An 18,019-nucleotide genomic window follows, 5' to 3' on the forward strand; every position below is an offset into this window, starting at 1 on the left:
TCCAATCAATTGAATTTACCGCAGGTGGACTCCAATCAAGTTGTAGAAACATCTCAAGGATGATCAATAGAAACATGACGCACCTGAGCTGAAAGGGTCTGAATACTTATGTAAATAAGGTATTTCTGTTTTTAATTTGAATACATTTACAAACATTTCTAGTAAACCATTTTTGCTTTGTCATTATGGGGTATTGTTTGTAGATTGATGAGAAAAAAAGTATCATTTAATACATCTTAGAATAAGGCTGTGTCACGCCCTGATCTGTTTCACCTGTCTTTGTGATTGTTTCCACCCTCCTCCAGGTGTCGCCTTTCTTCCCCATTATCCCCTGTGTACTTATACTTGTGTTTTCTGTTTGTCTGTTGCCAGTTTGTCTTGTTTGTCAAGCTTACCAGCGTTTGTTCTGTCAGCTCCTGTCTTTTCCCAGCCTCTCTTTTTCTCGCCCTCCTGGTTTTTGACCCTTGCCTGTCCTTACCCTGAACCCGCCTGCCTGATCACTCTGCCTGACCCTGAGCCTGCCTGTCATCCTGTACCTTTGCCCCTGTCTGGATTTCCGACCTCTGCCTGACCTGAGCCTGCCTACCATCCTGTAAATTTGCCTCTGTTGCTGTAATAAACATTGTTACTTCGACACGGTCTGCATCTGGGTCTTAACTTATCCTGATAGCTGTAACGTAACAAAATGTGGAAAAAGTCAAGCGGTCTGAATACTTTCCGAATGCACTGTATGTTATTTATTCATCATATGCACATAATTGTCATAGCATGTTGCTTGTATCGCTGGCAAGAGCACGCGTTTTAGGGCATGGTGATATATTTAGGCTACTAATGTTTTGTTGTTCCACTATTGCCCCATCAATGCACTGGCCTGAGCCTTTCTGCCCAAAAACGTTGGACATCTGTGTTTTATTTGATTGTTGTAAACATATGCTTGCACACAAACCCTGTAATTCAACCATAGTTTTACTGTCATCCATAGCTGTTCATTATATTAGTGGTCACTTCTCCGGCCTTTCCCCAGCTAGTATCAAATAGTGGTGGGATAATCGTGTTGGTTTTATCCCAGATTGGCTCTTGGATAATCTGGGATAATGATATGCATTATTAAGTCTTTTATTTTTATTTTATTTTTATTTATTTTTTAGGGGTGGATCAGCTTAATATTGCGGAAAGAATGTTGCTTCCAATGTAATTGTCTGCATCATTTCCAATCCCCCAATATTTTTGGTGAAATATATATATCATATACACGGGCATGCATACATATACACATACAAGTACATACATACACATACAACTATATAGACATACATACTTTTTTTTAAGAATATACCTCATTATTTTATTCTCATTCACCTCGCTTCCCCTTCCTCTTCACCGCCCCATTGTTTTGCGTACTAGTTTACATATAGTCCCGTGGGAGTGAAACACATAGTAACGCAAGTTCCATATCTCAAATAATGATCGTTTTAGAATACTACTCTATCTCTTTATTTGTGGTTTAATAGTAAACACATCTCTATTTGTAGAACATATCTATCCTGTTCCTACATATGTGTTTGTATTGTACATTCCTCCCCAGTTACTTCCATCCCGGCAACCCTACCTACCGCTCCCCCAATTGGAGTAAACTAATAACACTTCTCCTTTTACCTTCAATTTATACATCTTATACCTATTTTACAGACACAGTCTACTTTACAATAGTTCTCTTCTTGTTTGTTCTTAGTCCTTCCTCTATTTTCTGTTGTCCATCCAATTTTATCCACTTGTAATCTGTGCTATTTCACAAAGCTCCGCACCTATACACATTTCACAGATCCGCATGCCCTACATTGTTTATCCTGTTATTAGTCCCACCCTTCAGTTCCACTAACCCCTCCATCTATCTTCCAACATCATCCATTTTCGGATTTTTATTTGCCTATATATTTTTCAACTGTGCTGTGATGCTTCACAAAAGATTTTGAAACCTTCCTATTCTCATAGCTTCTAAGATTGTAATTAAAAATAAACATTTTTGCTAAAATAATTATTATATTATTGATTGATTGACTATGGCTTTTCAAATCCCCCAGTATTGTCTTCTGTAGCGTTAGTTCTAGGCCAAATGTTGCAATTCTTCAGCCTTCTGGACCTGTGACAAAAAACGAGCTACATATGGACGATACCAAAATAAATGATCTAATGACTCTGTGCCTCCTCACACCACAGAATCTGCAGAGCTGGGCAGATTGTAGTATCCCATTATATAACATTCTATTAATTAGCAAGTGACAGTAATGTAATTTTGAAAAATTCGAAGTTTTGAATCCGGCGTTGTTTCCGTATCAATTCATAAACCATGTGCCATGGAATGGGTACAATCGAAATCTCTTCCCAACCTATTTTGCAATTTATATGGCACAGCTGCTCAGTTTTTTCCTGGTCCTTAAATGAAATTGGTATATGTTTATTTTATCACACTTTTCTTTAACCATTTATGTTCTTTAATACAGGGCGAACATACCAAGTTCCCTTACTTTTTTCCCCTTCTACTTGCCTCTTCCATTTTTGTGGTAATGCTGCAATTAATTGGTTGAATTTTGGGTAGAGCAGACATTTCCATATGTCTGTGTTAGCTGCATTGTGTGTGACATAACTCCACCAGTCTATTTATGATATCATTCAAAAAATTATACCTTTTTTAAACATTTCTTCGATAAATACAGTTTTTTTATCAATTACTTATATTGAATCTAACACACAATATTTGTTTGTACTATTTGTTTCCATCCTTTCAGGTGGATTAAACTGAAATTGCAACCAACTTTCTAAGGCTTGTTTAAAAAATAAGGATATTTGGAGATTATCTCCTGTTTCAAACCAACCGAAGTGAGCAGGTGTAATCTGAATAAAGGCGAAAAAGGCCTTCTTGAACATAGGATGAGACATTCGTCCACAATTTACTAGAGAAACAGTTTTGGATTTAAGTATGACTTTTGTATGACTGATGCCTTTAGTGAGACGGTCTAATGCTTTTAATATTTAATATTTCTGCCCTCCCGATTCATATTCGTTATATAAATAGCCTTTTAATTTATCTGGCTTGCCGTTCAAATAAAATGGAATATTTTTTGTTCATATAATAAAAAGCAGGTTCACTATGGTGTAGGCAAAACCATAAGCAAATAGGTAAACTGTGATATGACTAAAGAGTTAATCAGGGTGATTTTTCCACAAATAGACAGGTATTTCCATTTCCATGGTAGCAAGATCTTATCTATTTTTGCTAACTTTCTATAAAAAATGTATTGGAGTGAGATCATTTCTTTCTTTTGGGATTTTTATACCGAGTAATGTCCCATCTCCGTCAGACCATTTAATTGGTAAACTACATGGCAATATAAAATGTGTATTTTTTAGTGATCCAATACGTAATATGTACTTTATCATAATTTTGGTTTTAATCCAGAGAGGATAGCAAAGGTTCTAGATCCCTATGAGCCGTGGAGAGACTCTAGTTGTGGTTTTAAAAGAAAACATGAATCATCAGCGTACATGACACCTTAGTTTTTAAGCCAGGATTTCTAATCCATTAATATTAATGTTTGATCTAATTTTAACAGCTAACATTTCGATGGCAATAATAAATAGATATGCCGATAGTGGACAACCTTGTTTTACTCCTCTAGATAGTTTAACATTTTCTGAGATGTAGCCATTATTTCTATTTTTACACCTAGGTTACTATACCATAATTTTAACCCATTTTATAAGAGATTCCCAAAATTGAAATATTCTAGGCATTTAATATAAACTCCCAGTCGTACTTTATCAAAAGCTTCTTCAAAATCGCTATGAAAACCAGACCTGGTGTCCCCGATATTTCATTAGTGTTCTATTGTTTCCAGTACTTCTCCTATATTATCATCCAATGTATCGCTCCATGTAAAAAAAAACTTTTTTTATTCTATTGCGCCTACAGCATTTTGCTAAGGATTTTTGTCATCACAACACTTGAAGTGTAAGAGGTCTCCAATTTTTTAATTGGACTGGATCTTTATTATACCCACTTGGGTCCTGTTTCAGTAACTAACGATATCAGACCTTCTTGTTGCGTGTCTGATAATCTACCATTTATATAGGAGTGGTTAAACAAGCCTAATAATGGTCTTTGAGTATATCAAAAAAGTTTTGTATACGGTCCACTGTATGCCATCCAGCCCTGGAGGTTTTCCCATTCTTAAAGGCCCCAATTGCATCAAGCAGTTCCCCCTCTGTAATTTGGCCTTCCACTGAGTCTTTCTGTACAGATGTTAATTTTACATTATTAATAGGAAAAAAAACAATACAATTAGTTTCAGTTAGTGGAGATGGAGGAGCCTGAAATGAAAACATATTCTTAAAGTACTTTACTTCCTCTTTCAAAATATCATTTGGTGAATCATGCGTGACTCCATCATTTGTAACAAGTTTTAATACATTTTTTTGTAGCATTTCTATATTGAAGATTGAAAAAGAATTTGGTGCATTTTTCCCCATATTCCATCCAGTTCGCTTTATTTTTTAATAATATTACACTGGATCTTTCTTGAATAAGTTCCTCCATTTCTTTTTGTTTTTCCTCTAACTTATTCTTTGCCTCTATGGTACCGTTTTTATTGCTATCTAACTGTACTGTTAGTCCTTCATTCCTTTGTTAATATGGACTCTTTTGATCTAAATTCCCTTTGTTTTATAGATGAGTACTGAATTGCATGGCCTCTAAAGGCACACTTAAAAGTTTCCATACAATAAGGGATCTGCTGACCTATGTTATGTCTGAAAAAGTCAGTTATAAAATCTTCTGTCCTAGTTCTAAACAATTTATCATCTAGTAGACTTTGATTAAATTTCCAATATCCTCGCCCACGTGGAAATTCTGTAAGAGAAATATATATGCCAATTATGTGATGATCCGACCGCTTCTGTCCCTATCAACACTTTTTTAAACTTTTGGCGCCAGAGAGAATGGTATAAGAAAGTAGTCAAGACGACTAGCTTGATTCAGCCTCCGCCATTTATATCTCACTAAATCAGGGTATTTAAGTCTCCATATATCACAATTCCAATATATCCATGACATTCATGATTTCCTTAAGTGCCTGAGGGTGATAGTTTGTAGTGTGATTTCCTTTCCGGTCTTATAGAGTATTTAAGACCGTATTAAAATCTCCCCCTATAATAATAGAGTCTAGGTGTTGTTGTAGAGTTGATAAATTCTTATATATATTTTCAAAGAAGCTTGGATCATCATTATTCGGACGCTATAGGTTAACAAGCCATATTTGTTTATTGTCCAATAACATATTTAAAATAATCCATCTACCTTGAGGATCTGTTTGGACAATTTGCACATTGGATCATTATTGTTAATTAAAACCATCACCCCTTTTGAATTTCTTTGCCCATGGGAGAAATATATTTTGCCCCCCAGTTCTTTTTCCACAAAACTTCATCTAAAACTGTTGAATGGGTTCCTGTAAACAATAGATATTATAATCCTTCTCTTTAGCCAGGTAAATACTGATCGTCTTTTCTATTATCTGCTAAGCCATTACAATTGTAACTGGCTATACTTATTTCACCACACTTCCATAATGAGACACACCTTTCATTCTTTTAATCAGAATATATTTTTGTAAACGTACTATTAAAAGTAACATAATGATTGAGTTCTATATAGTTCGTACCATGATATTTGCATTTCTACTAAGTAAACCTCCAATTGGTCCCTACTATTCCACCCGCTAAAAGGCTCATCTCGAGATGGCTTGTCATCCCAATGCCCGCAGACCACCCTCGACCCCTGTATCCCATAGCCCTGAACCGACTGGATCCATTCTTGTAAAAGAGCATACTGTGCCATTTACCGAATTGAAGTAGATTAATTGCCATATGCATTTCCATTGCCCTCACCTCGATTTGTATTATATATATCTGTGGATCATCCTCTATTTGTCCCTAACATCTTTTACTTTCTTCCTTCGCAACAGTTGTGGGATACACACATACACCCCACACACTTCAGCCCTTACCCCACACAACCATAAGCTCATCTTCTTCAAACATAATGCACCATCCCAGAGCGCCAACTCAAGGAGGTCATGATTTATACAATGCACTTGCAGTTGCAGCTGCATGAGAAGGCCTGCAAGACCGCACAAAAAATGAGCAAAAATTGAGAGATTTAACATTTCAACCATTTCACATCCTAGATAATGGAGGTCAAATGTACACCTTATTCCTGAAACACCCACAATACGGCCACCCGTCATGACCATGTCCCCACGCATCTCCATGCAGTCCGACTTTGATTTTGTGCCGCCAGGGCCACAATAATATACCCCCTCTCTGAATGTCCGAGTGTGACCCCCTCCCCATGGGTTACTGCAGCTAGTGTTGCCAGCACTGCCACTGCCTGGGTGGGGGCACCCCACCGGAATCCCCACCGGCTAGGTACAAGGTCGTCAAGGTTCTCATTAGCAGCTTTGAGAATTTCCTTGTATATTATGCTCTCCCTTTAGGGGGCTTTGACTTTGCAGGACCAACCCTGCCAAGGCTCAGAATCTTGAGGGGGCAGTGCTGCTCTTGGTCTCTGACCTAATTTTAGCTGCATACAGACCGCTTACAGCGAGCACATAAAACAGTTAGGGACTTCTCCTTAGTATCTGGGTCATTCAGGTGGGTGTCTAGGGTATAGTGCCATGGACCGTACCATTAAAATAGGATAATAAATAATTGTAAAAAAATGTAGTTCTCCATGATAGGACAATAAATAAATAAGACGTATAATTCATTATAAAAGTATATCCATCATCTGAACAACATTGMAAGCCCTCTCATACCCGGCTCACAGCAATACATTGGCTCTGGGATATGCAACCATTTCATTACTCACTCACTCAACTTTCCAAACATAGCAAATAAAATAAAAAATAAACACAAACCATACCATCCACACATACKGTGCCTTCTGTTTACTTAGTTTTTATCTTCACTATGTTGAATTAGTGCTTGTGTGTTCAATTAGTTATATGTGAAGATTTATAGAAAAGCTATATTTTTTATTGTATTGTTACAATCAGTAACCGGGCTTGAATTGTGTTTATTTCCCTCGTCYATGAGAATTTTGTAATTTTTAAAATAACCATGGAGTAGTCTTTGTGTCTCTGAACAACTGGTTATCAATATATAGTTTATCAACGACGAGAGCTACTCGTTTCGCTTTTAATCTATTTTCTTTGAAAATTGGATACAGAACTTTGCGCCGTTCTGCAATTTCCTTCGGAAACTGATCATTCATGMCAATTTTGGTCCCAGCAAGTCTTTTACCCAGGCTTTTAACCATTATTTTATCTTTAAATKATGCAAATTTGGCAACGATTGGGCGTTCGTACCTCTGCCCTCTCTGTCCGAAGCGGTGAACGCGTTCAAGTTGGATTTTGTCGATAACTTCGCGTGGAATCTGAAGCGCTGTAAGGAGGAAGTCTCTAACTATTAAGTCTTTTAATTACTGTGGTCATCTTTATTCTTAATGTCGTGCACATGAAACATTTAGGTAAAGCAGTATCTTGGAGTGTCTTTATTCTAGCATAGCAGTAAGCTGTTTTGTGCATGCAAAGTATCTTAAAGCCTTATACAGCTCACTCGGCTATAGTGTTTTTTATCATGCTGTAGGTCACGAGCTTCATGCACAGTAGCTCACTTCTACTACCATAGTGCTGTCCCAAATGCTGTGGACCGCCATATGCGCCGTTCACCAGCCGAGCAGCGTGATATCTCCAAATATTATTACTGGGTTTCCGTCACTAAGCATATTCACAGCTCATTAAAAAAAGTATTACTACTTCGAACCCTAAAATTAGATTTTTCTCAGATTTCAAATGATCACCTTTGACCTTAGTGGGGAAGCTGACACTATACCGTGGTGCGATGACCAATCAGGCTTGTTATACTGTAGCTCCCAGCTGTGTTGTATGGCTGTTGATATGAGCATTATCTAACATGCTGAGGGCTTGTTAATCACCCACATGGTGATTAGCTGTTGGCTATCAACAGCTAATCACAATATTGTTGTATCACTTTAATGAAACGTTATGTCCAAGAGGACTATTCCAGACAACTCTAATCTGCAGGTCTATTCTAGTAATCTCTGGGGTCTATTTCTCTGGTTATCAAGTCATCTATTCTTCTCTGATGGCATACTGGCATATCCATTTTGACATAAACCAATATCCAGTGGTGTAAAGTATTTAAGTACAAATATTTTAAAGTACTAAAGTACACTACCATTCAAAGGTTTGGGGTCACTTAGAAATGTCCTTGTTTTTGAAAGAAAATTTTTTAATTGTCCATTTAAAATAACATCAAATTGATCAGAAATACAGTGTAGACATTGTTAATGTTGTAAATGACTATTGTAGCTGGAAATGGCAGATTTTTTTAATGGAATATCTACGTAGGCATACAGAGGCCCATTATCAGCAATCATCACTCCTGTGTTCCAATGGCACGTTGTGTTAACGAATCCAAGTTTATCATTTCGATTAGAAAACCCTTTCTAAAACATTAGAAAACCCTTTTGCAATTATGTTAGCATAACTGGTAATTGTTGTTCTGATTAAAGAAGCAATACAACTGGCCATCTTTAGACTAGTTGAGTATCTGGAGCATCAGCATTTGTGGGTTCGATTACAGTCTTAAAATGGCCAGAAACAAAGACCTTTCTTCTGAAACTCGTCAGTCTATTCATGATCTGGAAAATGAAGGGTATTCAATGCGAGAAATTGCCAAGAAACTGAAGATCTCGTACAACGCTGTGTACTACTCCCTTCTCAGAACAGCGCAAACTGGCTCTAACCAAAGAGGAGTGGGAGGCCCAGGTGCACAACTAAGCAAGAGGACAAGTACATTAGAGTGTCTCGTTTGAGAAACAGACGCCTCACAAGTCCTCAACTGGCAGCTTCATTAAATATTACCCGCAAAACACCAGTCTCAACGTCAACAGTGAAGAGGCGATTCCGGGATACTGGCCTTCTAGGCAGGTAGTTTTGCGAGTACTATAAGGTCTACATCTGTTGTATTTGGCGCATGTGACTAATACAATTTTATTTTATTTGATCATGCTAGCTCTGAGCTATAGACATCTCACTCTAGCATGGGCGCTGCTACTGCTTCTCAACCAGTCCCAGCTTCACCCTCAAGATCATGGGCCGATGATCCTCTGCTGCTTTCAAACGTTACATTTGATTAAATGTTCTTAGATTGTGGAAGCCTAGTTGAGTTCCTGCAGTAATTGCTAATTTTGTCATGACTGCCAGCCCCATGGTCCAGTAGCCATGTTGCTTCTCTCTTATTGCATTACAATCTGCTATATAACACTGACTGTAGATGCAGGTAGTTGGCAGGGGTCCCAGGTAGAATATTGTCATGTACCAGATGAAGGCTCATCTTGCCTCAGGGAGGGCACTGGGCTGTGCGTCACATGAGAATAAGCCTACTCATAGTTCTGAGAAGCTATCTCAGTGTTGTGATTACGGCACAGTGTAGATGGGTTGATTCTTTTCATTTACCAAGATGGCAGGTGCCTCTTGCCTCGGCAAGGAACCCATGTGGTGAGTATATGAGAAATAAGTGAGATTTTCTGAGAAGCTATCTCAGTGAGGTGTGCCTGCTATACTGTAGCTTACACAAAGTTTCAGAATGCTACACAATGTCATACAGATGACATTGCTGAATTACTGTTTAAAGGGCATGCTACTGCCATACACATAGTTTGTTGTCTGTCAGCGGTTCTGCATATTTGGGGATTGGTACAGCGTACCTTACTCACTGTCTGTGATTATTATTATTTTTATCATGATGCAGGCTCTGGGAGTGAGCTACCCCAAAGGAGCAGATCCTAACACCAAGACAACATATTGCATGTATTGTAATCTTTTCTAATTAATGGTTAAACGAATATGTGACGTTTCCTGTCTGAACTTGAGGTTTCTCAACTTCCACTGGTTTCTCAGCTGTCGTTGCAATCCACTGCTGAGAAATGATTTGTGTACATCACTCTGTGAATATATTTTCTTGCATTGCTATTCACACATAGTTAAGCAAGAATGACAAGAATAAGAGGAAGAGACCCATGGTGGAATATGGTAGTTAAGCTTTTGAAATGTCTCACGGGAGCCAGTTGATGCAATAGCCCATTTGAGCCACACTGACGTCGAATTTCAGGAAATAAGATTGGTTCCTATAACAGCACTGCAGGGCAAGTGACCTCTTAGTGCTGAGATGTATATAATAGGGATGGAAAGATAAGGAAATGCCTCACAATTCTTCACACATTTTTATTCAGTTAGACAAATCACATTAATCCTCCCGTAGGAAAATAAATAAACAGCTTAACCCTGATCATGACTATTTTAAAGTCTTATTCCTGCTGCATAGGCCAACTGTAAATGTTTTATGAAGTCTGTACCTGGTTACGTCTATTGTCAATTAACATATAGAAAGTCTAAGCTTATTTTGTCATCCCTATGTAACAGTGTGAAACTGTTGAAGTGTTGAATGCAGCCTCTGTCAGCACCAGGAGTCTGTAATTGCCAACTGTGTGGCCCAAGGTATAAATACTTATCTGTTTCATTCATTCAGGGTACCCCCTTACCATGTGCAGATCAGCGTGCCTACGCTCTGTGCTTTTGCTGGCTGCCCCTCCACCACAGAAAGCACTGCGCTAGGCCGAAACAGCTGCATTTTGGAGCTGCCTTACTCAAAGAAATAGACCAAGTTTGCATGCTGCTTTATTAAGTCAAGGATCTTTTTTTCAAATTTTTTGCTAAATGGATATGTGACACGAATGGATGCCGATATTACAGGTATGGCTCAAAACAGGTGGGGCTTTAAATGATGAGTCACCACTGGTTACAGAGCATAAGCAAATAATTATCTAGCTAGCAGAACACAGACATACACGGTGAGTATGCATGTTACAGCATTAGCATGTCACCAAGAAAACCAGCGCATACAAGACAATGCAACCGCATGGTATTGAACGACCAACAGCAGTAGAGGCTGCGGAGAATGAATTAGTAAAATTATCAGCTTAAATAAGGATACCTAGTCAGTTGTATAAATGAATGCATTCAACTGAAATATGTCTTCCGCATTTAACCCAACCCTTCTGAATCAGAAAGGTGCTGGAGGCTGCCTTAATCAACATCCACGTCATCGGCGCCTGGGGAACAGTGGGTTAACTGCCTTGCTCAGGGGCAGAACAACAGATTTTTACCTTGTCAGCTCGTAGAAAGTGTTTGTAGAATATGACTGGTGCGATGTCAGCTGATGCATCACCGGAGCCAATACTCAGGTTCCCTGTCTGAACTTGCTGCGCTTAATTTGTGGTAGATGATACACGACTCAAGTGTAGGCTACCCTAGACTGTGTCTGACAAAGAGAAAACCATAGTCGTCAATTCAAAATTGAGATAAATGGGGACCATTTTCAGATATCCTGTATGAAGATCGGGTTAACTCTGCAGTTATGTCACAACGTGACATGAATGGTAAAAAGCAAAAGGAAACTGCAAATCTAACCATTTCTGCAAGTCTAACCTTTCTTCGGGGAAAGAGAACAACTGCACATGAAAAAATACTTATGAAATCAAATATATTCCACTTTGTTTCTCTTCTTAGAATTTGAGTGAGCATGTAGCATTCAAGTATGAATCAAATTTCTTGATTAATCTCAAATGCATCTATTTGATGAACACTTGCAAAGCCATGTCCCATTCAAAAAACAATCTCACTCACTGCAGGCATACTGTAGATGCTAGAGCTAAAAAGCAACTTTTTTTTTACGGGACTTTATTTCTCTGAGAATGTGTGGCATGAATATAATACAACAACTACAATACACATTTGAAAATACAATCTTACAAGCACAGGAGCATATCATCTATTCTATTTCCTATGCATGACATCTGAAATGTGATATCTAGCTAACTCAGAGTAGGCTGGGTAGGCAGGGGACCAAACCTTAGAAGAGAGGGTCAGGGTCTATGCTATGTTGTGAATGTGAACAAGAGCGATATAACTATCCTAAAAACATGGTGTCATTGGGTCATCTAGCTCAGGGATTCTTAAAGTGGGGTCCGCGGGGGGTCCGTGGCCAGATAAAAAAAAAAAGTCAAACAATATACATTTTTTAAATTATGTTTAACATTCCTTCCCAGGGCCTGAGACTTGGTTCGTCTGGCCATGCACTGCTGAAGTCATAGTAAAACTCCTTGAATGCTATTTTTATCTCACTCGAGTTGTGGTCTGATTATGAGGGGGTCCCTGATGAATTTGCGATCACAAAAGGGACCCCTATTCATAATAAAGACAGGCATGTGATACGTTACAGAAGGTACAGTAATACAGTAATCCTGTGATAGAGTTGAGGCTCTAGCTACTCCGCCTGGTTTGTAATGAGGTTCCCATTGAATATTTTAGTTACTCAGAGGGACTATTTTCTAGGAGCTATTCTGCTGCTAAGCGACCTCCTCTTCCTGTTGGCGCCCACTGGCCGGATCTTCATCTCAGTGAAATCAAGAGACATCAGGTGGCCTTTCCATGGCTCCCAGTTCACACCCTGGTAGAGGTTAGAGAGACACATGACAACACATTAGATTACACAGTCAGGCAGTTTTTCATTCTGCTTCAGTCTTTAATAGGCCTACACTCTTAGAAAAAAAGGTGTTATCTAGAAACTAAAAGGGTTCTTTGGCTGTTCCAATAGGAGAACCCTTTGAAGAACCCTTTTTGGTTCCAGGTAGAACCCTTTTGAGTTCCATGTGGAACCCTTTACACAGAGGGTTGTATATGGATTGTAGGCCAAGGACCAAATTGTAATTACTTTGCTACTATGGCCTATTTATTGCCTACCTCCTCACGCCATTTGCACACACTGTATATAGACTTTCTTCTTTTCTATTGTGTTATTGACTGTATGTTTGTTTATTCCATGTGTAACTCTGTGTTGTTGTTTGTGTCGCTTTGCTTTATCTCGGCCAGGTCGCAGTTGTAAATGAGAACTTGTTCTCAACTGGCCTACCTGGTTAAATAAGGTGGAATAAAAAATAAAATAAATGGATGTTATAGGCATGACATAAATCCAGCCCCCGGTAAAGAGAGGCACAGCCACACATTAGATTAGCCAGTCAGGCAGATATATCCACTTTGAAAACTTCTATTAACTCTCTTTGTGTTGCCTACACCAAGACAGACGTAAAATTATTAAACATGTTATTAAGAGAAACATGGTATAATGTGACAGGACAAAACTATACCCTCCCATTTTCTCCCAACATTCTTCTTTGCAGAGACACACAAACAGTTCTTGTGAGACAACAACAGTTCTTTCTGAGAATTAAAGTTATCTATTAGCCCCTGCTATTTATAAGGCTTTTTGAGAAGAAAAAAAATAGTTCATAGATCTAGGACATAGCCATTTCAAACTAAGATTGGAAGCCCCTACAGGATGCTCATGTGCAACCCCCATAGATTCTATATTATTCTATTACTGCCATCTGCTGGAACAATCTCCCACTACATCCAAAAAACTAAAGAGCACACTTCAAGTTTCACGTTTTAATGTACAGTGAAATGCCTTTCTTGCAAGCTCTAAACCCAACAATGCCGTAATCAATATCAATGTAGTACTACAAAACAATAACACATGAGAAATAAAAAATAAGAAATAAGAAGAACACTTCTTACCATGCTGTGTCTGTTGTCTCCGAATTTGCCGTTCAGGTTGGCAAGGTGACAGTTCTTGTACCACCAAGCACCACGATGAGTAAGTGCGCAGTTACCGAGAGCAATGTCATTGTCATTGTCAACAGTAGAGAAAGGGCGACCTTGATGGTAGTTCATGGCATCACCTGGAAAACAATCATATACCACATTCACAGAATTATTGTATGCAATCCAAGTCAGAGAAGGCCAGTGATAAAAGGCCCCTTAAATGGCAGGTAGACTTCAAACTGGGAGCTTTTTTGTATTTTTAGCAAGCCATTGTAAAAATGGAGTTCAAGGTATTGTGCGATAATAGGTATGTTTGTTGGTTGGAGCCTTGGGTTTGTGTAGTGTGTATGTGTAGAGTATTTATTCATGTATTCTTTAACAAATTGTTAGAAAGATACAAAGAGCTGGTCCACCTGCTGTTCCTCTGTATTTGCCGATGGTCAGCTTGAACTTCTGCTTTGCTGGAGCTATCTTGAAGTTGTCATAGACAGCATAGGCCTTCTCTGAACCCACACCCAGGTCCACTCGCAGCTCATACTGGGTAGGAGTATTGGTCAGCTCATATATATTGTCCAGACCTATGGGTTAGAGTAACAGAATTGTGATGATGATTTACATCATCATCATCATCGTGGTTGTCATCATCATCATCATCGTTGTGGTCATCATCATCATCAGAGCAGCAGCATCATCATCATCAGCATCATCAGCATCATCAATTTCAATTCCATGAGAGGAACTCCTAGGGACATAACAGTCCTATTTAGATACAAGAGATTAAAAGGATGCCTTTACAGTACTAACCGAGCCAGAACTCATCAGTCATGTTCCCAAAGCCGGCCATGTATTGTCTCCAGCGCTTCATGAAGTCCATCTGTCCATTGTTGCGTCTTTGTAACACCTGTGGAATGATATACCGTACATCTCAGTCTCTGCTCACACACAAAGTTGGTTGACAGTTTATATTGATGAGAGTAATGTTCAATCTATCCTGACATGTTTTTCTTTCAGCCATCAATAACATAAATCATAATGTACTTTAGCTTGACCGTACCACCCATCCACCGCCATCAGTGTCCATGTCACAGTACACTTCCATGGGCTTGGTGCGATCACTGTTGATATAAATCGTGTAGATTCCACTTGCCATGTTACCATTCGTCTTAATCTGAGTACAGTCCATGGGGAACGGGTACAATAAACCCACTGTTAAAGGTACAAGTACAATGATGTCAGTAAGCTTTCATTTTCAGGGGGGCAAAAGTAATTGTGTTAACTCATTTACCCTGATAAAGCAATAAACAAATTGAACAGAAAGTTGGCTGTCGGTGATATTTCACAAGTGACCAATTAAAAGATGAGAAAGGAATGAGACATTACTAATTACCCTACATTAATAGCACAAGAGCTTAGTGAAATGCAAACGTCTCCACACTGATATGTAAATAAATCAGACTAGTTTGGTCTAGGGATGACGTTCATAGAGTGCACATCCTACCTGTTTTGAATGTGGTCTCTATCACTCTGCTCCTCTTTGCTCCTCTGTAAGCGAGGAGGGTAACAATATAGTTCTTTCCCATCTCCAGGCCTGACATGGCAAACCTGCTCTCTCCTGCCCTCAGCTTCTTCTCCGAAGTCTATTCAGAACACAGAGAAATTATCATCTTTGGCTGGGACAAAAAAGAGTCACTGACACAGAATTCAATATTTTGCTACTAGAGGTCATGGCTATTGTCACGCCCTGACCTTAGAGAGCCGTTTTATGTCTCTATTTGGTTAGGTCAGGGTGTGATTTGGGGTGGGCATTCTATGTTGTTTGTTTCTATGTTTTGGCCGGGTATGGTTCTCAATCAGGGACAGCTGTCTATTGTTGTCTCTGATTGGGAATCATACTTAGGCAGCCTTTTTTCCTTTTGGTAGTTGTGGGTAGTTGTCTTCATTAATGCATGTATAGCCTTACGGAGCTTCACGTTCATTTAGTTGTTTATTGTTTTGTTGGCGACATTTAAAAATAAAGGAAAATGTACGCTCACCACGCTGCACCTTGGTCCATTCCATACGACGATCGTGACAGGTATATACATATTATTTATTTTTTTGCACAAGATGCACACCTTATATTATGGACGGGCCTTAGGGGGCCTGGTCCGCTCTACAGTACCTCCTTGCCCTTAAAATATAGATCATTTATTTGCCGGAGATGCGTGCCGACAGAAAGACATCACTCTCAGGTAAAAGATCTAAGCGAGTGAAACAGCGCCGCTCTGTCTCATAAAAGGTGCTGCATGGTCAATTCTAAGTCTTCATTGGCCGTGCAGCATTCATGGTGATACGGCCTCTGCAGAAGTCAGGTTATTCATACTTCTTGCGCTTCACGGAGCAGCGCAGAGCTGTTGTTACGTAAATTGTCATGGAAGTGAGTTTGTGTTTATACAGGATCTCCCGCCCTCACCTACCTTCAACCAATCATGTCAATGCAGAGCTCTACAGAGCACACCGCATTGTTTACAAAATGTGGGAGACGCACAGCAATGCGGTGCACAGCTCAATTTGGCCTCTGCATGCCTCCGGAGGCTCCTCAATTGCTTCACACCCTCCATACGGAGCCTCGGACCACATTTAATGATCAAGCATAAATTGCCTTTTATGTGTAGACCATGTATCAAAAAGAAAATGGCATGTCATACAATTTCTGGCCAGACAACATCAGATACATGGGCTACATATAGTAAGACAGAGGGGCGCTGTTTTGCTCGCTCGGATGCTTTCTCCGGTGAGATACACTGAGTGTATTGGTTGAAAGAAATTGATAATAAGAAGATTGTGGGAGCTGTACAGTTAGATTTCAGTGCTGCCTTTGATATTATTGACCATAACCTGTTGTTGAGAAAACATATGTTTCATGGCTTTTCAAACTGCCATATAGTGGATTCAGAGCTATCTATCTATTAGAACTCAGAGGGTTTTCTTTAATGGAAGCCTCTCTAATGTCAAACAGGCAGAGTGTGGTGTACTGCAGGGCAGCTCTCTAGGCCCTCTACTCTTTTCCCTTTTTACCAATGACCTGCGACTGGCATTAAACAAATCCTGTGTGTCCATGTATGCTGATGACCCAACCCATAATGACAAACAGAAAAAAAAGGGGGGAAAATACCTTCTTTACATAAGTATTCAGACCCTTTGCTATGAGTCTCGAAATTGAGCTCAGGTGCATCCTGTTTCCATTGACCATCCTTGAGATATTTCTACAACTTCATTGGAGTCCACTGTGGTCAATTCAATTGATTGGACATGATTTGGAAAGGCACACAGTTGACAATGCATGTCAGCACAAAAACCAAGCCATGAGGTTGAAGGAATTGTCCGTAGAGCTCTGAGACAGGATTATTTAGAGGCAGAGATCTGGGGAAGGGTACCAAAACATTTCTGCGGCATTGAAGGTCCCCAACAACACAGTGGCCTCCATCATTCTTAAATGGAAGAAGTTCCTAGAGCTGGCCGCCCGACCAAACTGAGCAGTTGGGGGAGAAGGGCCTTGGTCAGGGAGGGGACCAAGAACCCAGTCGGAAGTCACTCCTCAGTAAAAGGCACATGACAGCTCGCTTGGAGTTTGCCAAAAGGCACCTAAAGACTTTCAGAACAGGTCTGATGAAACCAAGATTGAACTCTTTGGCCTGAATGCCACGTCACATCTGGAGGAAACCTGGCACCATCCCTATGGTAAAGCATGGTGGTGGCAGCATCATGCTGTGGGGATGTTTTTCAGAGGCAGGGTCTGGAAGACTAGTCAGAATCAAAGAAAAGATGAACGGAGCAAAGTGCAGAAAATTCCATCATGAAAACCTGCTCCAGAGCTCTCAGGACCTCAGACTGGGGCGAAGGTTCAACTTCCAAAAGGACAACGACCCTGAGCACAAAGCCAAGACAATGCAAGAGTGTCTTCGGGACATGTCTGAATGTCCTTGAGTGACCCAACCGGAGACCGGACTTGAACCTAGTCGAACATCTCTGAAGAGATGAAGAGAACCTGATAGCGCTGCAGAAAAGAATGGGAGAAACTCCCCAAATACAGGTGTGCCAAGCTTGTAGCGTCATAACCAAGATGACTCAAGGCTGTAATCGCTGCCAAAGGTGCTTCAACAAAATACTGAGTAAAAGGTCTGAATACTTATGTAAATGTAATATTTCAGTTTTATTTTTAATAAATTGGCTAA

General features: G+C 39.6%; 1 protein-coding gene across 1 annotated transcript in view; it reads right to left on the minus strand.

Moving 5' to 3' along the window:
- Positions 1-11,836: 11,836 nt before the first annotated feature.
- Positions 11,837-18,019, minus strand: part of LOC111956838 (tenascin-N-like) — a 34,756-nt gene continuing 28,573 nt past the window's right edge. The window contains 6 exon segments of the mRNA XM_070436726.1: positions 11,837-12,651; positions 13,779-13,942; positions 14,219-14,383; positions 14,610-14,706; positions 14,860-15,011; positions 15,304-15,442. Coding sequence (XP_070292827.1) covers positions 12,526-12,651; positions 13,779-13,942; positions 14,219-14,383; positions 14,610-14,706; positions 14,860-15,011; positions 15,304-15,442 — 843 coding nt within the window. The 3' untranslated portion in view covers positions 11,837-12,525.

Source organism: Salvelinus sp. IW2-2015, linkage group LG32 (assembly GCF_002910315.2).
Source record: "Salvelinus sp. IW2-2015 linkage group LG32, ASM291031v2, whole genome shotgun sequence".
NCBI lineage: Eukaryota > Metazoa > Chordata > Actinopteri > Salmoniformes > Salmonidae > Salvelinus > Salvelinus sp. IW2-2015.